The sequence below is a fragment of the Nomia melanderi genome, chromosome 6, assembly GCF_051020985.1.
Source record: "Nomia melanderi isolate GNS246 chromosome 6, iyNomMela1, whole genome shotgun sequence".
In the NCBI taxonomy this organism is placed as follows: Eukaryota; Metazoa; Arthropoda; class Insecta; order Hymenoptera; family Halictidae; genus Nomia; species Nomia melanderi.
Window position 1 is genome coordinate 812385 of NC_135004.1, and position 23479 is coordinate 835863.

At 33.8% G+C, this 23479-nt stretch overlaps 3 protein-coding genes across 6 annotated transcripts; all 3 read right to left on the bottom strand.

Annotated features, from left to right (window-relative positions):
* LOC116432353 (uncharacterized) lies at positions 1-10124 on the bottom strand. Its single transcript, XM_031989080.2, has 5 exons — positions 9663-10124; positions 9161-9228; positions 8063-9073; positions 7572-7901; positions 1-7209 (listed from the first exon to the last, which is right to left on the bottom strand). Exons 1-5 carry the CDS (start codon positions 10072-10074, stop codon positions 4762-4764), a joined length of 4269 nt encoding a protein of 1422 aa, XP_031844940.2. The 5' UTR covers positions 10075-10124; the 3' UTR covers positions 1-4761.
* An 818-nt stretch (positions 10125-10942) lies between these two features.
* Positions 10943-14479, bottom strand: SAK (polo like kinase SAK). Of its 2 annotated transcripts, XM_031989084.2 has the most exons (10): positions 14252-14479; positions 14087-14182; positions 13683-13896; positions 13494-13606; positions 13326-13418; positions 12428-13249; positions 12057-12362; positions 11688-11975; positions 11363-11545; positions 10943-11284 (listed from the first exon to the last, which is right to left on the bottom strand). In XM_031989084.2, the coding sequence occupies exons 1-10, from the start codon at positions 14288-14290 to the stop codon at positions 11108-11110; spliced, it is 2331 nt and encodes a 776-aa protein (XP_031844944.1). In that variant the 5' UTR covers positions 14291-14479; the 3' UTR covers positions 10943-11107. The 2 variants fall into 2 exon arrangements, with proteins under 2 accessions (XP_031844944.1, XP_031844945.1); XM_031989085.2 differs by lacking the exons at positions 14087-14182; positions 14252-14479 and having other exon boundaries at positions 13675-13816.
* A 717-nt stretch (positions 14480-15196) lies between these two features.
* On the bottom strand, positions 15197-20836 carry Tdrd3 (Tudor domain containing 3). Of its 3 annotated transcripts, none has more exons than XM_031989087.2 (12): positions 20530-20836; positions 18458-18836; positions 18115-18199; positions 17837-18036; positions 17614-17761; positions 17296-17529; positions 17090-17223; positions 16782-17018; positions 16054-16708; positions 15868-15981; positions 15685-15781; positions 15197-15595 (listed from the first exon to the last, which is right to left on the bottom strand). In XM_031989087.2, the coding sequence occupies exons 2-12, from the start codon at positions 18493-18495 to the stop codon at positions 15429-15431; spliced, it is 2109 nt and encodes a 702-aa protein (XP_031844947.1). In that variant the 5' UTR covers positions 18496-18836; positions 20530-20836; the 3' UTR covers positions 15197-15428. The 3 variants fall into 3 exon arrangements, with proteins under 3 accessions (XP_031844947.1, XP_031844946.1, XP_031844948.1); XM_031989086.2 differs by having other exon boundaries at positions 20172-20836; XM_031989088.2 differs by having other exon boundaries at positions 18458-18852; positions 20172-20836.
* Positions 20837-23479: the final 2643 nt, after the last annotated feature.

Genomic DNA, 23479 nt, shown 5'->3' on the forward strand with positions numbered 1-23479 from the left:
TTAACTTATTGTATCCCGTAATGTAGTTGAGTAATATATTAATGTGTCTGTAATATTATTAATAGTACTTGTACATTTGCGATGTATATTAAAGTACATACGTGCTCGTCGCGAGTTTATGAAGTATGTTTGGTGAAAAATAAACTGACATGTTTGATCAAAAGTAATTTATTTGTTTCTTTAAAAACTTAGACGTGGAATGCAACTTCTACACATGTGACAGGTATAATATGTAAAACTACATACTACTATATCCATAATTTTTTACGGCTTTTAGAAGATCAACATAATATACTTTATTATGTATAATTATAGCATGTCTAGCGTCAATAGCAATAATCCTTAAATTCCGTGCTAACTATTGTGTATATCCCCTGTACTGATTTCTTTACAAATGAGTATCTGATTTCTGTATCGTTCTTTATCCATATTTACTCTGACATAGAACTTATCGGATATTTACAAATATACAGAGTAATTTAATATCGCATATTTTTTTTTTCAATTTGTTAATCAGCTTCGTTCAGTCACTATTATGTTTGTCTTCATATACTGCACGTGGTATCCACATGCGCGCACACATACCCACACTTCTCGTAGAAAAAAGAAGAAGAAAAAAACAAAAACCTGATAAATACCTTTAAACACATTAGAAGGATCGGAAAATCAAACTACTCCGTGTAATATTCATTTTTTTCACAGCTAATGAAATTGTCAACCATTAAAATAACATTTATTAAGTAAAAAAACAAAAAGAAAAAAATTTTTGAATTTCGTCGTAGCACTACTCTGGATACATGCATTGAACGGAAAGTATCAGCCAATCCAAATTCAGAAGAAATCGATCAAATCATACATTTGAACTTTTCGATCATTATATTATTGTATATACTGCTCGCAGTTTTGAGTACGATATTATACAATGTACAGTGTTCGTATAAAACTATATCTACACCGTAATGTACTTAACTCTTCTTTTCGAATGGAAAGCAAATTTGATTATTTTGACTAAATCAGTTTTGCGGAAACGATAGTAACATTTTATGAAAACTATTTGTTCAAACTAGGTACATGAGAACTGTATTAGAAACCAAATGGTGTCCGATAAAACCGATCGAATGAAACGCTTAGTAGTCACATTATACGCTTTATATCGAACAAAAAATTGGAAGAGATAAGATATTACGAATGTGTATTAAAATTTCCATTATTCTTACTCGGAGAGGAACAACGAAGGTTCTATACACTTTACATTCCAATAACGCGATGAACTGATTGCGAACCATAATATACAACCATCAAGGTAAATTATTTTCGATTTGATTTATATCTTTTCTTCCGTGAACGTTATACACGTTTCAATTATATCGTGACGTCGATATTTTCCAAGTGACTTAATTTTAAAAGCAATCTTCCGTGTTCGAAACAAAACTCTAATACTTTAGTCTTCTGAATTTACCTCTACAGAAGATGTTTTTCTCGTGCTTAAATTAAATTAAATTAAATATAATCTTGTACACTCGTTTCGAATAACTCGTGTTCCGTCCACTCACTCGCGAAAACAAATAACAATTAGGAGACGGTAAAAGTGTATGATAGGTTTCGGAAAAAAAAAACGAAGAATCGATGATTATTTTCTAGATAGTATTAGCGGAAATGAAATTCACGGTCATGAATAGATTAGTGGTAGTTTCTTTGCGGCGAACAGAGTAAAGGCACCTTAAAATTCACGGTATTCAATGTCCAGCACCTATATTTTTTGGTATTACAGCAATTTTCTGATTTTCCTCTAACAATCATAAAAGTCTTCTCGTTTTTTTCTTTCTTTTTATAAAAAACAAATGTATTGTCAGTGTTGCGATCAATCGAAACGCTTTATTTGTATACACGCGCGCACACATACACCTGTGTGCATATTTATAGACATTCGTGTAGTATTTGACATGGAATTAAAAGAAAAAAAAGAAAGGAAAATTTAAGACAATTAGAAACTAAATGTTAATTATTATTCAAAATGAGAGACAGATGCGAATGAAGCGAAAAAAGAATACATTTATTATCGAGCAACTGAATCGACAGTTATATTGTGAAAATAACTGTTACGGGAGACCTTGTGCACGATAGGTAAATTCAAACTTAACGCACGTGAATAAGACATTATTGTACGCTGTACAATGTGACCAGAGCGTTGTAAAAATATCGGCATTCGGTGATGTAAAAATTTGACGAGACTACTCTAAATAATTGTCCGCTTTCGATTCTTATATTTATTGCTTATGCAGTAAATCAGAGCTGTAACAATAAAACTGAGAAGACTTTTCATGTTGCAAACTAGTGAATACTTTGATGTCTTAGATTTGGTCCATTTTGGAAGACAACCGCTGTACGTACGTCTTCGATAAATGCTCACGCCATGCATCTGATAGAATAAAATACATACAAATGAATCGTAATTGGTTTTCAATTATCAATCAGATCTTTATTTTCAGTTGTTAATCTGTTCAAAGGCGTATTATTAATGAAAGTTCTGTGAAATTACTGTCTCACGTGTATCTTTTTACATCGACCGCCTGTGCATTTGTCGTTGTGTGCCTATTGGTTGCATAGATTGTGCATATATATATTTATAAGAACATTCTGAATATTCATCTCACACTAATACGTTTTTACAATTTCATTTCTTATCGTTAATACGTGTTCTATGACTTTGGAACGTTATAATATAAAAGATATATGTTAATTCTGTCATGATGTAAATCCGTCATTGTTACGTACCAATACTTTTAATTATGGAAATTAAATTGAGAACTTTTTACAGAAAGAGCATTAATATAAATATTCCATGTACCGAGGTAACTTATAACTGTTGAGAGTATGTAATAGATATTGTGGACAAATTTATTAATGAAAAAACATGACAATAATTTTAGATGAAAATAGAAGGTACAAAATAATAAGAGAAAATATTTTACTTTCGGATATTACACTGGTTATAATTTGGTACATTTAAAGGCTATTGAAAACTGCGCAAATTATAACATATGTTTTCAGTATCAGCGTTAAATTATTAACAATAGATTAAAGTTTTTTCATATTTTTAGCATATGTAGCTACAGTTTTTAGTTTGTCATAGAAATAATGCTGTACAGGTAGGAAATTATTATTTTGTAAATAAACATGATTCATCATACTGTTAAATGGTAATTGTATATGCACAAATCTACACTGCCAATCATTGGTATTTTACCAGCACATGCAAGTCCTGAAAGCTGTTCATTAATTTTCAAACTCCTTTTATTGTACTCCAGTAGAGGAAGTATTAAAATTGTGACGAAGTTGTTGAAACAACTTGTTTTTATCAAAGATTAATTATTAAGTAAACTAAATATGCATAACACAAAAAATTAAATGTACATATACATATATGTACATTTGTCATCGATGATCATACCTTTATCAACTTTGTCATATAAATAAAATTTGTTTAAATAGAAAAGTTCTAGTACATAGTGTTTCGCCAGCAATACATTATGACAATTGGACTTTTCATGGGAGACGTGAAAACATGCACATGTGACCTCGTTAATAGATACCCTTTAGAACCACAATACAATGTTTCTCTCACTCTCTTTAATCAGTACATAAGATATCGCCCCCCATCTATTAATAAAATATGAAGTTTAAATAGTTTAAATATACAGAAGATCTGTTGTTATTAAAGTATTAACGATAATGTCGGTGTTGTTGTTAAGAACTTTCTTCTTATTAAATGGATAAGGATAAACTGCAAAATAAACCAAAACCATCAACTCACACAGAATGTTCAGTGAAATTATAAATAATTTACATTTACACTTTCTCTTTCCAATATGTATATACATATACATGTGTATACGCATACATACATATACATATATATATATATATATATGATTATATGTATATATACACACATGTATACATATGCCACAAGATTTGTATGTGTATGTGTATGCGTAAGAGTATGCGTATGCGTATGCGTGGTGTGTATATATATACATATATACACATGTATACATAGGCATATAGCATGCATACAATCATACACACATACATGCATACATACATTTATATATGTACATATGTATATAACTTAAACATGATTCGCTGCAAAATGATTTTTTGAATAATGTATTAATCTATATACAATGTACAGCACTAACGTGCTAAACCGTTTAATTTCTGATCACAAATTTGTACAAATTTTGTTTTGTACACATCATATTGGTCACCTATTCTATAAATATCTACTCACTTTTCGCTTTCATACTCAGCAGTGTGTGCGAGACGCTCGGAGACTTTATATAGCAAAATAATTTTTGCGAGTCTGTATCAGAAAATGCTTTCAGACAATAACCATTTTCACAGTTGTAATCTTCCTCTTCTTTTTTCTTCTTCTTTTTTTGTTAAGACTAAGGCGCTGTATAATTGCATGAAAATGATGATATAGCAAATCCTTGATTGGTAAAAGTTCTAACTGGTCTTTGGATATAACACGGCAATTACCTTTACTTTGGTAAAGTCTGATACACTTTTTATCATACTTTGTATATTGGTGCACATCTCATGTTCCTGTAAACTCGGATATATAACGTAAATCTCACTACTTCCAAAACAATTAGAGTTCGTGCCGCGCAATATCGTCGATGTATAACTTCGACTGCACGAATTTTCTTTTCTAACGAGTAGATTGTACTACAGCTTACAATAATTTTCACCTTTTCACGTAGACACGACAGTACTTGTCGTCGACGATTGAGCCACTGTTGTCACTGTTATCGTACTTAACGTACTGTCAAGAGTATTTTGTTCCGACGTTACCGTAACGTCCTTTTCAATACACGGTTTCTTCGGTTCCTTCTGCTCCTCTGAGGAACTTGACTTCCTCTTATGATTCGAACTCGACGAGTGAGACCGACTCGATCCCGAATCATCTTTCGATGAACGACCGCTAGACGATTTTTTCTGCCCATCTCTTCCATGACTATGATGACCCTCTCTTCTTTTTTCGGATTTCCTCTCACTGTCTTTATTATCCGTGCGATCACTAGTTTTATTAGAAACGTTATAGTCTCTAGGCAGCGTAATGATTTTCAGTGGATCCTCTTTACTACTAGTTTCTCCGATTTTACTGTCAGATTTACGTTGGGATGACGACGGACTCCGATGACGATGCTTCTTATGTTCCCTATCGCGTCTGTCTCGGTCCCTTCTATCCTTGTGGCGCTGACTTCTAGAATCCTTATCGTCTCTATGCTTTCTTTTGGACTCTGAATGAGCCGAATGTGAATCCGATGGCAATTTCGATGAATTTTCATCACTGCTACCATTTCGACTATTACTACTATGCTTTTCACTTTCTGTTGTCGGAGATGTAGATATAATTGAAGAACAAGAAGAAGAATTAGTAATCTTTGTTGTAGACGACGAATTTTCCTCGCACGAATTACTGGCAGTTGATGCACAGACTTTCTCAGTTTTTGATCTCTCCTTAGCTTCGTCTTCAGCCATCTCGATCAATGCTTTCACTGCATTTTCAGTTGCGCATTCCATTTTCGATGTAAAAGCCAATGTTGTTTCTACTTCCAGTAATTGACAATATTGCTCTAATTTTGATATATCATTTTTGTACTTCTGTTCGGCGATTTCAAAGCTTTCTTTATGTATTTTTTCTAGCACCTCCTTCGAAGCCTCTGCAACACCGGTTCGTAAAGACTGGCAAACTTCTTCCACGTCAGTTTTTGATTTATAAATAGCAATTTCTAAAGCCTTGTCTACAACTTCCGTTGCATATGTCTTCGCTATTAATTGCCGTTGCGCTAATATATCTTGTTCAAGAATAACAACGTTGCAATCGGAAGTTGTATCATGTTCCGACGAACAAAGCTCCGATGAGCTCAAACGTCTTTTACTGTCTTTCGTTAAAGAGCTTGAGCTGCTAAACTTATTGACAGATTTCGATTCGATAGTAGGTGAAATGGTTTCTTTGCTAGACGTAGTACTACTACTACATCGGTTATGGTGACGATGATGGTCTAATTTATGACCACTACAGTCATATTTTTTCTTGTCTCCAGAATGACTACTGCCGCTGCTGCTGCTATGAGAGTGATGACTGGACTTTTCGTTCGATCGACGACGATCTTCGTGTCTCCTTTCGGACCTTTTATCGTCTCTCTTCTCACTGGTCTGTTTTTGATCTACCGTGTTGTTCTTTGAAGATTTATTACTAAAAAGATCCGAACAATTATCGTTATTTTCCTCGGACTCTCTTCTTTTACTTGAGACGGAAGAATGTCTTGTATGGTCTCTGTTTTTACGTTCCTCTTTACGCTTTCCATGTTGATCTGATTTCTTCAAGTTCCCTTGATATTCGGCCGCTCTTTCTTTTGCCTTTTTCTCTTCAAGGGAATCAATACAATGTTTTTGTTCTACACGTTGGCGATTTGTATTCTCTTTCTGTTCATCTCCTATACTAACAACTTCCAAAGGTTTCTTTTCTTTTATGCGATGAGACGACTCACTTCCAACGCGAGTGTGTCTAATGTTTGTATTATGTTGTGATTCTGGATAATACTGTTTTAATCTGACGTGCCATGCCACACTTGAAACGGCCGAGACTGTACGAAACTGATGAATAATATTACGCGGTAAAAAGTATATGTCATTGTCATATAAATTTATTCTCGCATATCGAATACCCTGTCTACGCAATTGATTTAATTTAGCGTCTTCGATCCACTGTACACACTGAGATATTGGTGGTTCATGAAGATCCAGTTGCAATTTTTCGACTAGTTCAGGGAAGTCACCAGCATAGAACGCCACAACGTCCTTTGTAATCCTATTGTATTCGGAAGGTTGTCCACCATGAACAGCTTTCAATATACCTACTGCAGCTGTTGTCATTCTGTCTAATCCATGGCCCACGTGATCCGCATGAGCTTTAGTACGATCCTCGAACATATATTCACGGGCTTCGCTAAGACGAGGTAAGTATTGAAGATTTCGCAATTCGTTTATCCCCGTCCTACGTCTCTTATAAGGACTTTTATTTATATCTGCTGTTGGAACTAATTGCTCCCCTGGTCTAATCCATAGAATTGGACCGTCGTTTGATTCTTGAGGTGTATCCATTTTCACCACAGACAATGGACCCCAAGGCATAGTCTGAAATAAAAAGGGATGATGACCTTTTTGTATAATGCATAATACAAAATACGTGTATTCACAACTTTGTTGTGTTAGTTTATAAAATTATATTTGAAATATAGTAAACATAAGTCTTATTTATTACGTAAAATGCAAAAAGAACTACTAAACTTTTGCGATAAATCTTTATAATATGTGAATATGTGTTAAATTTAAAACACACAGACATAGAGCACAAAAAGTATAGTGACATAATCATATACATGTATATACAATTGAATACGTTTGTATCTTTTTTTCTTGTTATTATTCGTACACACACTAGTACTGTTTCATTCATATAGAATAATAAAGTATGTTTCTTTTAAAGTTGTGCTTACCAGCTTTAAGAATGGATTTTCTTCTAATTTTTGTAATAGATCTGGAAAATATCCACCAACTTCTTCATGAACAGTTCCCACGAGACTTATTTGATGAAGGGGCCCATATCTAACAGTTCCATTACTATATGCTTTACAAACTTGTTCTTTGTACTGAACCATAGTTGTAGTTTCTATATCACTATTTCTTCCTAACACGCCATTTTTAACAGTTAAAGTGGGATAATTGTCTGCCATGTAATCTAATAAATCAGGGAGATATGCAGCAGCATTGTGTACTATACCCATAACATGATGGGCATTTCCATTTTCATCTTCACCAAAAACTACCTATAAAATCAAAATATTTTCTGATGTTTATATCATTTAGAAACAAGTGCAATATTTTGTATTACTAAAATTCAAATATAATTTTAGTTTATTGCATTAAATGTAACAATTTTCAACTATTTTTAGATCAAAGGTATTTTAACCATTATCGTCTTACATACCTTGAAATACTCTTGAGCTAATTCCTCTACTTGTTCGTGTGATAATGCATCAATTTCATCTTGATACATATGCACAACAGTTGCACCACCGTTAGGATAGGTTTCTATATGAATAAATTTCTTGTACTTTAGGCCTTCGAGTAATTCACTTTTAAGTGGTGGATTGTGAAGCATTTTATAATTTTTTGTTTGCAAATTTAACCTGAGATTTTCATTTGTAGACTTTGAGAATGCATGGGTTACTGGTTTAGAACTTAATGAAACCATACTGCGATCCCGTTTACACTGTACTCCAATGCTTGCGCGTTTTATTTTGCTACGTTTGTAACAACGTGAACAAACGCGCCGCTCACTGTGCTCCTTACTTCTTTTGTCTCTTGAAGATGTATAAGACTTTGAATGGGAACCCGAAGATGTAGAACTAATGCAATTTACTGATTTATTATGAGACAATGCAGCATCACTCCGTTCAACTATTGTCGTAGATACATTGTTAGTAGTCCAATCAGATTTAACGTCTAATTGTTCTAGAGAATCAGTTGGCTCTGCTTTCACTTCAACAACTTCTGTTTTAATATCTCTATGAACAATATCCATTTCTTCATCCATCTTTTCTTCTTCGTTCGATTTTATTTGTGTAATAGAAACTTGTTCTTCAGTTTTGTCCAATTGTCCGCAATATGAATAAGGCATCAGATTCTTGTTAGCTTTACCAGTTAAATTATCTGTGTTATCTTCATCGTATGTTGCTGTATCCATTATAACTGTTGACGTTGCTATTGTTGTTGTCATACTACTGGGAAATGTAGTATCTGGACTGTTTGGACTATCAGAAACTCTTGGGGGATAATCTGGACTTCTGGGACTGTTAATCACTTCACCGCTACTTTGAGGACTTTCCCCTAGTTGAGGTGTGTTAGTATTCTCCAGATTCATACATCCTTCTAATTTTGTTGATAATGTATGCATTCCATCTGATAGCGTCGTATCTTTGTTACATGCTGACTCAATCTAATAAACATAGTTTCAATATTTTATAGATTTATTATTTTAGGATTTCTAAATCGATTCGTCCATGTAATGAATAAATATACGTACGTGAATAGCATGCTGAACTGGTTCTATTTTAGGTTTTAATAACTCGTTATTGCAGTGATCAGGATTTCCTATAGTATACAAATAAAATTTCAAAATGCAATCACAAATGAAGTATATCACATAAAATATTTAATTACCGAATACTGCATTCAATTATTCAAAATATTCAACACTGCAATTTTTTTTTATAAGTAATGCGTATTTCATGTACGATAAATATTATTTTTAATATTGCAACATATTATTCTAAATAGTACATTGTCTAAAATGCTTACATTATATTTTAAATCTTTCTACAGTATACTATATGACTATTAACGAATATTATGGGATATCTAGTTTGTACTCTATACATTGACACGTTATAAACAATAGTTTCTTTAATATAAATGTCAATATAAATTTCATGGCAAACATATTTTTTAACGTATTATTTATTTAATGTATTTATCAGACAGATACGTGTGTTTATATGACTCTAAATAACATTAAACGACATTACCATTTGGCTGTTCTGCAAGACAAGCAACATTGTCCAACTCATTTCTCTGATTAGACATGCTGTGTGCTTCCAAGGTTGGTATACGCAATGTAGTGTTGATAGCGAGTTTGTAAGTAGTACGTTCTTCCACATCACCAGAAGAGCTCATGAAATTCACGTTTCTCTGTAATCCTTTCCCTTCCGTGTTTGCATTAAACGATGACGCTGTAGAGAAAATCGTGGGCGTCGTGATTGAATGTAACGCTAAATCGTCCGAAAACTCGTTTGTCTCTTTAGTAACACTATTCCACGCTGTTCTGGACACTTTTACGTTGGTTGTTTCCCTTCGTAGCGGCTCAAATACTTGCTGAATTGTATTATTTACATCACATCGCTCATTTGACACGATACTTGTACCAGTTTCGGATGCCATCTTGATTCTGTGAGCAACATCCTGAACACAACGATACTACGCAACATTTGATTGGATATTTCTTCGTTGCCTTTCGAACAGACCTTATTCTATTCGTCTGAAATCGGATAAAGAGTAGGGGTAAGACCAGTAGATATAGAGGTACCATACACATTTTTATTCATGGGAATCTTCGATCTTCAACCTTGTTTTCTCCAAAATTTTTTGATTGCAAAAGGCCGTATATTGTTCATAATTCTCATATGCACTGCTTATTGCATGAGCACAAGGACACAGGTGTAAAACATTCAAGATAACTTACAGTAATTGATTGGGTTAAGCTCGGCTGCATACAAATACGCATAAGACTTTACCGCTAATTTTCAAATTTTTCCATATAAACACCTCATAGCTTCAATTTAAAAATTTCATTTCTTTATAAAACATTATGTAAAAATGTAAAAAATATTGATTAAATAAAAATAATTTCACGTAGAACAATAAAATTGTTAAATGTGAAAAATAATAAAATCAACATATAAGACTTTTATTTATTAATAAATATTGATTTAAATGTTTTGAATTAGTAAACTATATTTTAACATTATATTCGAAAATAAAATAGATGTATATAATATGTATGGTACGTGAGGTAATAATTATGCATGACAAATCAAAAAATTAAAAATGTTTAAGATTTTGTTAACTTTTGTAACACATGATATGTTTATCTGTTTAAGTATATATATATAATTTTCCTGTACAATTATTGATTGTTTTAATTAATATTTTTGAGGCACTAAGTTACTAGGAGTAACAACAGAAATTCTAAAATCTTTATTATGTATACTTGTATAAATTAAAATATAAGTATAAGTACACAAAAATATGAAAATCGTATTGGTTTTATATTTAAAAGATCGCTTGACATTATAATACCTAGAGGGATACAATACATTTTACAAATCTATAAAAATATTTATCTTCGGACTGTAGTTATACTACTTTAAAACTACTATACAAAATAATTGATTCTCTAAATATATGTCTTGTTCTACCGGATATTCTTGTGCATCGGTTGAACAAGATATTTAATAACTGTTGGTATGTGGCGCAATTTATCTTTCACGATGTGAGGAACTTCGGAGTTTTGATAGCGTTGATTGTATCGCGTAACAGTCCCGTTATTACTCTCGTAAATTATACCACCACCATAGCTTTGAGGACTTACCTAATGACAATAAATTCGTTTAAAATAATTAGTAATTCTATGTTTCGATCAACCTATTCTATTATAAGTTTCACTTACAGTTAAAGTTGAACCATCTTTATAATTGACACGAATATCTCCGGAGGATAGTTGTGTCGCGGTTCCTACTCCCGGAACAATTATCTTCATACTACTAGTATTGGAATTTTTTATGGAATTCAATTTACGTGTATGAGACGCTATCGTAGAAATGACTGAGCAACTAGCATCAAAGGATGGCATCTAAAATACATAGTACAGTTATAGATGACAATGCACAGAAGGCACACCAGATTCCATAAGTTTTTTTTTTTTAAATAATCCGACTGATATTACAGTTGTTTTACAAGAAATTCTTATATAATATCCTTTACATTTGTCTTACCACAGGTGTATTATTTTGTATTGTTGCTTGAGAAACATTTTCTTTTCCTTGTAAGCAAGGAACATCATTTAAGGCCGCGCTAGGCCTACGTCCAATTATAACAGGAAAGCAAGAATGTCCAGTAGCTGTTTCTAAGGATGTTAAAGTAGACTCTAACAACAGACAACGCTGGTAGCATTCCGAGTAATGCTCATAATATTCGTCTAGGTGTGGTGGAAATTCACCTTCTGTAAAGGTAGGTCCATCACTTTTCTCTATTATTTTCACTATACCATCCACACGTACCACCTGTAACAAGTGATACAATTATGATTTATTCACTACTCATATGCCGAATTGAAGGTTCTCATAATTTATTTCTTTATCTACCTTCACTCCATTATAAAAATGAACTTCGCAATCTGGATGAGGCCCATTTTCCATAAAAAGACATTTCGATCGGTTCGTATATAATGTAAGCTTCGGTGTCTTTGCTCTTACAAGCTTTATAAAGCGAGAAGCATAAACGTATTTTCTGTGGTGACGTGCGGGTAGATTTTCATAAGAATAAATGCTGTCTGCACCACGGGCTGGTAATGCAGGTGGTTGCGACCCTACTTCCACGGAGATAGTTGGTTTATAAAGAACAACTCTCAATCCATCACTTGATATTCTGCAGACTTCACCTACTTTCTCCTAAATCATCAAGATAATTTTGTATTAAGAAGCTCGAAAGCTGTTTACATCTTCTTTGAACTTACCACTCCATTTCTTCGCTTGATAAATTCAATACAAACTTCACCATGATCCAAAATGGTAAGAATTGCATTCTTTGTTCTGTGTCTAGTAGGCTGCAGTCTTTCAGAAGACAAAGGAGGAACTTGTAATTTTTCGCCATGTTCAGAACCTTCAAAACAACTTTCTGGCTTCTCCTTTTTTTTGTATTTATCATTTTTGTATCTATCAACATCTTCGTATGCATCGCAACCACTGTAATGCTCATTTTGAGAGAATATTCTACTTTGTGGGGGAGGCGGTATTCCAGCTAACACAAAATTCTGTTTTCGATGATAATTAATGCCACTTGTTTTATGTGAATGCGTTTTTGCAATGGGCTCAGACATAGCTTCGCTTCTTGCGCTAAACATGGGTCCCAAACCATTGGATAAGATTGGCATTGTGGACGTTCTTTCTTCTGATTTAGAACGCATTCTTGGTCGTCCATATGAAGACAATGTTCTTCCCAAACCAGAATCAATCATACCTTCCCCTGACAATGCTCTATGCATACCATTTTTTTCGCAATGCAATTTATTTCTGTCCAAACTAGTTATGAATGGATGTTTTGGAATATCACGTAAACGAATTCTATCTTTTGGATTTTTTTTTAATAATTTGTCTATGAGGTCCTTGGCATTATCTGACAAATGTGATGGCATTACATAGTCAGCCATGACTACACGTGTCAAGGTACTCTTGACAGCATCTGTATCAAATGGTGGTTTACCAACTAAAAGAGTATATAACATGCATCCTAAGCTCCAAACATCTGCTTCTAGACCATGTGATGACCTTGTTGCTATCTATTGCAATGTAAAATATATTAGATTGAGTCTATCAGTGTTACAAAAGAAAGTTTGTATAAATTATTTGACAAACCTCAGGTGATATGTAATTAGGAGTACCACACATAGTTAAATGTTTTTCATCTGGTCTTGTCAGTTGAGTAGCCAACCCAAAATCTGCTATTTTCTACAATTTAAATTATATTTAATGATTCAAATTTAATTCGAAAGACAAAATTTTATAATTTGCAAATAATCTTACCACTTGCATATCTCTACTCAAAAGTAAATTAGATAAAGACATATCTCTGTGAAGTATTTGATATGAATGTAGATATAATAATCCTTGTACTACTTGTCTTATTATACGGCCAGCTGAAATAATATAAGTGAATACACTACATGCAAATTTTAGAAACATTATAAACTATAAATATATCTACATTTATACCATGCTCTTCAGGTAATGCACAGGAGTTTTGCATCTTAAGGTATCGTTGAAGTTCTCCATTGTGACATAACTCTAATATTAAATAAACATAATTGGCATCCTCAAAGAATGTATATACTTCAAGTACAGCTGGATGTTTCAATCTCGAATGGATCGCAACCTCTTGATATACCCTATCCACCATCCCAGCAGCTTGCATCAATTTTTTGTCGATCTAAAATAATATAGTATTTTTTGTTTCACAAAACTGTTTATATACACGGTGCAATAAATACATCTATGCATGTGCATATTCAACGGAAGAAATTTTCATTTTCAATTTTAAATTAAAGAAAATAATGCAACAAGTGTTTGTAGCAATATAAGTTACAAGTTTACTTAACCTATAAAATTAATGAAATTACCATTTTTATTGCAACTTCTATACCACTTCGGAGACATTTTCCTCGGTACACACTAGCGAATCCGCCTTTACCAAGCAAGTTCAATACTTCGTAATCCTATGTTTAGAAATCATAAACAGAATGTTAAAATCGATGGGTATAAACGTACAAATTCAAAATACTAACCTCTATTTGTTCACCGAAACCTCCCGACAACGGATGCATATCTCACATTCACGTGATGAGACAATAAAATTGTTTCAATCACCGAGGCCACTAAGTGGCGTTTTCTTTATGTTTGAAATGTGTCCGAAAAGAAATATATTTAGGAAAATCCATAAATTTCTAAATAGAAATGACATGGCGCGTTTGCCACATACAAATTGTATACGTCTTCTGTTTACTATAGATGGCGTGCAATTTTATGAATAGGTTTCAATTGTTACCTTCCGAGGCAACACAATTAAGTTGAATATTAACTTTAAAATGTAATTTCTACAATAATGATTTTGTGTTATATAATATTATCATGTATACAAACGCCTAAAAGAATTCATCAAAATAATGTATAAAAGTTCATTGAATACTTTGATACTGTGACGCTCGAAGCACCATATTGGTTTCTCTGCTTCTCCGTTACAGATCTCATTTAATTAATAAAATTAAAATCATACGTTATATATATTTATATGCATTGCTATATTTATAATAACTGTTTTCTTGTTATTTTTTCTTTTGTAAACAAATAAATGTCCAATTTGTCAATTGTGTTATTGCTTAAAAAAGTAATAATTATTTAATCAAATAGGTGAGTGACAAGAGTGCTACAATTTTTAAAAATTTAAATTGATCACCAATTTTCACAACTTCTATTCAATTCTAACAACATAATTCATTCTAAATAACTGTAATTACAAATTAGTTACAAATAATACACAGCATAATATAAATTATGCGCACGGAGTATGTATTAACGTTTCAGCGGAAGTGGACGAAATATCGAAATGCCGCGCAATTCATTAGTACATGATTATTCTACAATATAAATATCTTGATATTTGGAGATAGAATAAACACCTTATATATGTATATATATTAGTGTTTTTAGTCGTTAGTTTCACTTTCACTGCGTAAGGAAATAAATTCGTACTATAATTGTACACTTGTTACAAGTTTCTGTTTACGAATATAAATTTTGTGGCACATGACTCGTTTACATTTTATCAGTACTGACATCTATATCCTTTAGAAGTGAAGAACATGTAGCTGTTTTTTTTTCTTATAAAGTCAGTCTTTGAAAATAACACTACAATCAATTGTTCAGTAGAGTCCAATATTTTTTTACTAAAAGACTGACGTTACATTAAAGTAAAGGATTGCTTTGAGTATTCATAGGCATAGAGCTTTGACATCGTTGAGCGGGAGGCTGGTAAATGGGTTGAGTGCTGCGTTGCTGATTACGTTTTTTATTATAATTAGATTTATTTGGAGGGACAACTCCACTTCCGCTTCTTCGAAATTCCATGCCCGCTGCAAAATCCATGTTTACGAATAAAATCTTTTTCTTATATTTAATAATATATACTATGTACTTAATTTATAAAAAGTTACAGATTTACCAGCTATATGATTCTGTGTTTGCTCATATCGAACTTGCTTGTTATTATACCACTGATCTAATTGTTTCTGATCCATGCCATAGTCTTGAACTTGGTACTAATATAATTATACAAACCATAGTAATTAGTTATATATAATAATTATTATATTATGAATGCAAGAATTGTTTATAGTTTACATACATCATCTGTTATTGGCAAACAGTCCACTTGAAGTACTTCTTCATAATTTTCAAACCCTTTAAATTGAACTACGCAGGTTCTATCCGATACACCGGTCACTTTCGCATTGTAATACTAAAATTTAGAAATAATTATTATATTAAATGAAATTCATAATATGCAAACATAATATAGAGTATACCTTACCCTATTATCTTCCCAATATTTAGCTAAACATTTGTCGCCAACTCGCCAAACCCAAGAACTGCCAACAGAAACATTAGCACTTTGATTGTTACTATAATGACTTTGAACTCTTTGACTGTTGGGTCCTATAGTACTCTTGCCCCCAGAACTGTCATTTGGTTGAAATTTATTTAATTGATTTTTGTAATTTTTATCATTTGGGTTTGTAGGATATACTCTATGCGTTACGTCTTCTTGTGGTCGATTATGCCTACCATAAGAAGCATCATAAGTTTGTCTATTCCTGGCGTCAGTCTCGTGATGATTGTAACTCCTGCTGCTACCAAAATTTTTTCCTTGTTGTTCTTGCGAACCTTTATAATAATTACTATTATCGTTAACGTTTGTTCCATCTACATGCATTTGAAAACCGGAATTTCGGGCATCATTCAATTGTGATTTCTGGTATGTTTTGCTTCTAGTATCTTGTTGATTATAATTATGATTATCTTGATTTTTTTGAAATCTTGGCGGTTTGTTTTGTTGAGAATTATTTCCTCCATTGTATTGTGAATACTGAGGGGTGCTAGTATTACTAAAGTTTAATTTCTTATTATTTTTGTTTTCTTCTGAATGCCTTGGTGGAACTTGATAACCACGTCCTCCTCTCTGACTTCTATTAAAATAAGTAGAATAATTATTTTTAACAATTTCAATAACAATATTATACTGTTTTAATAGATATATACCTTCCACCTCTTCTACTTTGTGCATCATTTGTTTTCACTTCAACTCTATCGTAACTATTTTCTGTGTTCTGTGTATGACTATTTTGAGATGTAATATTAGTCTCAGTAGTTTCAGATTGTATAGGTAATTTATCTTCTAGAAAATCAAAAAGAGATATTTTTCCACTACTTGGTTTATTTTCTTCTGATTTCTTATCAAATCTTTTATTTCGAGGTTCTCGAGTTTCTTTTAGTGTACTAAAATAATTTCAAGTATTATAATGTGGATTGCTGGTTTAGTAGTTTAAAATAAGAGAAAATAAGTATACTTGTGTTTGTTATCGGTCTTCTGCAAACTCTTCAATGCTTTATCAACATTGTTTCTATTGAATTTCAAGGCATACTCTGCTTGTTCGATAGAGAAACCTTGGTCTACTATTTTTTGTACACTGTGATCTAAAAGCTACAAAACCATCATGTGATTGTAATGTTGTTATAAAATTGACTTTGTTGTTGAATAATTAATTTGATATACCTGTTTATTTCCACCACCAAAAATTTTCTTGCTACCTTGTTTAGCTGCTTCTGCTATAGCATCTTTGCGCTGAGCCTCAAATTCTGCATTTTCTTTACTAGATTTTTCCTTCTCTGCTAAGGCTTTAAAGTTTTTGTCATTTTCAGACACCTTTATAATTTTTTTACCAAATGGTATCCAAGGTGGAGGTCCACCTTCTTCTGTTGATCGTACTCTTGTATGTAAAGCCAATTTCTGTTATGATATTGTATTTGATATACATATATTAAAAAAAGTTGTTTTCTTTAATATTTAAAAAAATAAAATAATACAACCTACTTTGTTTAATTCCCATTTCTCTACTAGATTCGTTACTTTTCCTCCAAGTACTTGTACTATATGCGACGGTCTTAATAAAATAATTCCATGCGATGTTGGTAGCTCTACCGATCCAATTAAAATCTTTGTACCAGGCGGTGTATTTAGACTAGAATGTATGTTATGCGATAGAATCTATTATTCATAGAAATTATGAATAAACTGTAACAATTTGACCATTTACCTTAAAGAAGAAATGTGTTCAAGCTCTATAGCTTGGTAATTATTTTTACCATCGGTCAAAGACAACTTCAATAAACGTGGAGCTGCACGAGACTCCTCGTTGTTTTTAGGTGCAGCTACGTTGCGAATTTTTTGTATTTGTAATACAATATTACCTTGAATAGCATCTCCTTGACCATTTCCGATTTCTCTCAAATCCAGCTATAGTATAAATAAAATAATGAATACCTAGCCTAACCACTATCCATGGACAAAATATATAAAATACATTATTCTTACATCCAATAATCGCTTTATGATTTTTTGGATATCGACAATATTTCCAGCATCGCTTGCAATATAGTAACCATGATCTGTGATGTACCTAATTTGTATGTTCAAATATAATTAATGCATTCAGTTCTTTTGTACAGGGTGTATCCCAACATGTACAACTCTTAGACATATTGCAAGGTATATCGCAACATTAACAGGGTACACATTCATATAAATTTTCTTTCTTTTTTTTATAAAATGAATCCCGCATGTCAAGAAACACCCTGTACAATGGATTTTTGATTACTAAGCCGTACGAATATTTTCGTGACTCATTGTGAACCAGGTATGTCATTTTTATACGCACCATCCTTTATCCTTCAACTTCATAATATTCACCGTCATCGTGTCCTCGAACTAGATTTTTTCTCAAGGAGCCAATCTCATTAATTCGCCGACTTTCCCAAGAGAAATTTCATGTGCGTTGCATGCGTGTACACGACATGTACATAAACATGTGTCAGCTGACGTGAAAACTAATGGGGAATAGATCTCCAGAGAATTAACGATCGCGAAGAGAGATTGAATCTCTTGACAGGTATTTATTGTTGTTTACTAAACGTTTCGGCACCTTCTATTTTTTCCAAACAATGGGGAAAAAGAACCGCGCCTATCGGACTTCGAGTCCTCGACCACCATCTTGGACGTTTAGTGCACTGTGATTTTAAGATCGATATATCGGTGTGCTGTAACAATACGACACTATCGATACATCGTCTAGCATTTAAAAATAGTCAGAATCGGTAACAATTCGAATAAATATTTCGGCCAAATGTTTATTTCGACAGAAATTGCATTTGAACATTTCAATGTGACACGTTTCAATAAAAATTTTCCACAAGAACACCGATAACCATGTTACGATACATTCGATTAGCACGATATTAATTTAGCTGCGTTTCATCGAAATTGTATTAATTACAACTACTCCACGGACGTTTAATCAAACTTCATTTTTCCAGATGATTATTAAAATCTGATAAACAAAGTAAAATTAATTTTTCCTTTTATGACGAGTATTCCAAGGTTTAAAATGAATATTAAAGTTCGTATTTTATACACATGTACAACTTTATTCTCATTCCATTGTGTCAATAAATTTCAATTTTCCGTAAATGTATAAATCCACACCAATGTTTTCGTGGACTTTTTTATTCGAGACTTGTTAAACGAAGTTTCCAACGACTCAATAGAGGATTTTATAATAGCGTCTGGATGCAGCGTGTAATTTGTTACGTAACGACACGCAGTGACAAAGTAATCGAACGTAAACAGAGAGAAATGTTGGTTGCGGATAGCGCCGAGGGAATCGCGCGAAAGAACTCCGCATCGAATCAGCGGACTAATTGAAAGTGGTTCGTCGTTGTTCGAAAACGGTCGTCGAACGGTAACACGCCGAGGAAATGGGTCACGCGGGCCCGGTGTTTCTCGCGTTAGCTTCTAAAATCAAGTTTCGGTGGACAGTAAAAGTGAGTGACGTTCCCCAATTCTCGAAATTCCACGGACCGCGTTCTCATGTCCAGCTTACGTAAATAAAATTACCTTGACGTTGGTCATCGTATCTTCGAATCATCTAAATACACACACACATACGTGCACACTCTTCCAATTATTTACTCTTGCCTTCCTAAGACTAGAACTATAACGAAATCACGATAATTCCATCGTTCCACTGAACCTTCAATTCTATTGAGTTTCTAGATACGAATTAATTTTATTTTTCATGGTTACATAATTGTTTATATATTTACTCATGTGAAATAAGCAAGACACAGGCACAACTTTTATTTTCAAGCCTTCGTAAGACCACAACTGTAACGAAACCACAATAATTCCATCGTTCCACTTAACTTTCAGTTCTATTGAATTTCTAAGTGCGAATTAATTTTATTTTCCATGGTTATATTTCTTTTTATTATTTATATATCATTTACCCGTAAGTTTCGAGGGAGTTTTGTATGGTTATATAATAATTTATATATTTACTCATATGAAACGTGCAAGAAACGAACATAACTCACATTTTCAAGGTGACGGGAGGTGTTCCGCGCATTTCGTGAAACGATTATGGCCACCAAATTCACAGAGGTCATTACCGCCAGCGACCCCCATGGCGATGTTGAATAAGAGAGGCATTAACCGCTGATCGGTCCAATTTGAACCGATGATTATTACACGGGCCGAGCCCCGTTTGAACAAACGATGAAATTAGATCAGATAGGAACTAACTTTGGAGATGACGGAAGCGTGTAGACACGTTACAAAATAAGACCCGCCCATATCGTTGCACCGAACGTTCGTGAAAAAATTGTTCGGCCATGGTGATTGATCACCATAAATTATTATCTCGTGTTCTATATATAGAACTAATTGACCTACCAAGTTTCCACCTGCCGTAATATCCCGATGAATTGCTTGTTTGCTTTGCCAGTTTTATTAATAGATATCGGAATTCGACACGAGAAAGTTATATTCCTATTCATCGAAGTTGTAAGACCGAACGTAAGTTTTGTTAATTATTACAGAAATACAAATGTTGTCTCGTGGACATTGAATATTCCCGTTTATACGATTCACCGGATGTAACGACGGTCACCGAGGGCCGCGTAACGATGCACTTCGCCGCGTTTTCACATACTTGCCGGTCGTTCGGATTCGTCGCAACACCTTGGAAATGCAAAGATCGTGTGTTTTCTAAAAAAAGAAAGCGCGGCGCCTCGCGTTTTCCACTCGTAGACATTCCCGTGCGCTTTAATTGTGCATTACGGTCGTGGGAGAAAATTATCTTTGCGTTACTGGGTCAGGTTTGGCCGTTGCCGGGGCGGGCGGCGGGGTGGAAAAAATAATTGCGACGCCTAAGGTGCGTCGGACAGGATATAAATAATACAGGTCGACTTTTATGCGTTCCTACGAAAGGAGCCCCCCGTTTATAACATTGAAACTCGTCGGCTGAAATTATCACTCTCGCGCGAGTGTTTGAACGTTGCCCCGCGGATCGTCGGATTAGCGTGAAATGAATTAGGATCGATCACGATATTCCCAGAGGAGCAATTTTCTCTTGCGTTCACGCTAGACTGAATACGCTAAAAAAGTTGGAAATCTTTTTATTCCTTGAATTCTTCTTCTATTGATTTACTAGTTTTATGAACCCTTTATTTCTCGGCGACATCGCTTTGAAACCATATACACCTAACCCTCGATTTACGCGGATTCCTTTCACGCGAGCTTCTTTTTTACACGGTAAATTGGAACACTATTTACGCGGTAGTTTCTACGCGCGATCACAATTTACGCGATCTGAATTTAGTAACAGCGAATAAAATATACTTGTGTTTTCTAGAATGTTATTATTATTATTTCTTTTGTTAAGCTAAAATAAATATGTATTTCTAAAACTTACGTCAGCTTTTCTCTTCAATATTCTGTTTTCTCTTGTACCGACAGGCTCCATTTACGTGATTTTCGTTCGCGTAAAACGAGCCCACGTGGAACGGATTTTCGCGTAAATCGAGGGTCAGATGTATGTCAATATCAGTAAAATGCGGGCCAGTAAACTAATCTCAAAGTCACTAGCACAACATTAACATAATAGTAACCATTTATTATGTTTCACAGTTAGAATAGCATTTTTTATAAAAATATTTATTTCGTTAAAAATGGTAAGCTAATTAACGTATATTGTGAAGGTAAATGTATTTTTCCTAAAAACTTTTGTTCGGTAACTAAAAGTTAATATTATTAACGGCGAAACTGTGGATCACCTTTTAACGACATAACCTCATAAGAAAGATTGTAAGAAATATAAGATGCACGAATTGATTTGAGATGCATGGAGTGTGCCGAGTATCGATTTGGCAGGAATAAGTGGAACGTCGATGTACGATCCAATACTTGAGGATATGGTGCTCTATTGAATCGCTTCTGTACATATGTACATTGTGTTTCAATAATTCTTGCCACTTGCAGCCGGATGGTATATGAATAGACGGTAGGATTATTAGGAGCGGCGTATGCTCGTCTGGGTTAGCTGTCTCGTTTTACTTAACGCGTCAAAGAGGAAACATACGAATTAATATAGGACACATTGTACTGTGGAAGATGCATAATAGAGACGTAACGTAAACAGGCTCATTGCTTGGACATCTTAGCTTGAACTTGTAGGAAAACGTTACACCGTAACGTAATATTGTTTCATCCGCTACAAAAGTCGGAATACATAGATGTAAAAAGTATGGATAGTCATCTTGTTTCAAATTATTTGGAAATTAGTACATTAGTAGTTATCATATATAATAATCCTGTCACCTAGGACAACACCTGCTAAGGTTATAAAACAAATGGTATTACATAAATATATATTCACCTTGTTTAATTAACGCTAGAACTATCGTACCAAATGACTAGTTTCGATTTATTTGTTTCGCAAGTATTGATATCTTCAAAGCATTGAATATTCGAAATGAAAATAATCTATTGTTACAATTTTTATATGGGTTACATATTAATCGTATTAAATGCTCGGCAGTTCTAGTGTTAATCATTCGATTATATAATCTTTGCTACTTTTTATAGTTGTTCCATTGTTCTAGATTAATCATCGAGTCCTAGATAGTTTCAAAGAGACGCAGAAATTACGATGTCCTTTAGGGTTGCGCCCCGCAGAAGCTACCACCCTTTCTACACTCAAGCATGCGGGCACACGCACGGCATCGATTACGGCAGGGTCGAAATCAATTGGCGCCTCGAGGCCACTGAATAATTACACCCATTACAATACTCACTGATCGCTCAATTATTCCCCCCTCGTCTTGCAGACTGAATTTTTCCGGAAAGTTACGATCCAACATGAAATCAAGTCTTTTCACAGACTCCTTCGAAGTGATTATTAAAAGGAGCTATGTACTTTCTAGCTTCTTACTTTCTCAAGCACTAACCATTTTATTACTTTTATTCCAACTATACCTCGCGAATGTACGTCAACCCTCATCTATTTACTTATTACGTTGAAATATACGCGTGTCACGAAGGTGTCCTGTTTTACAGCTCTTTTTACTCAGCAAAACAGATGATTACTTTAGGGATATCCTTTTTTTGGGACGTGCGTGCGTCGGAATTCCCATGCACGATAAGCACGCTACGAGATGTCCAGTTTACACGTCTCCGAGAAATCCTCATGACCTCGTACCCCTAATTTCACCACACCCCATGTACAATCGCCGAGAGCGTCGCGTCGCGCGTTTAGCTAATCGGTTTCGATCGGTCGACAAATTTACGCACCCACCGACACAAACACAGCTCGTTCCTAAACGCGAATAATGTCTCCACGCGC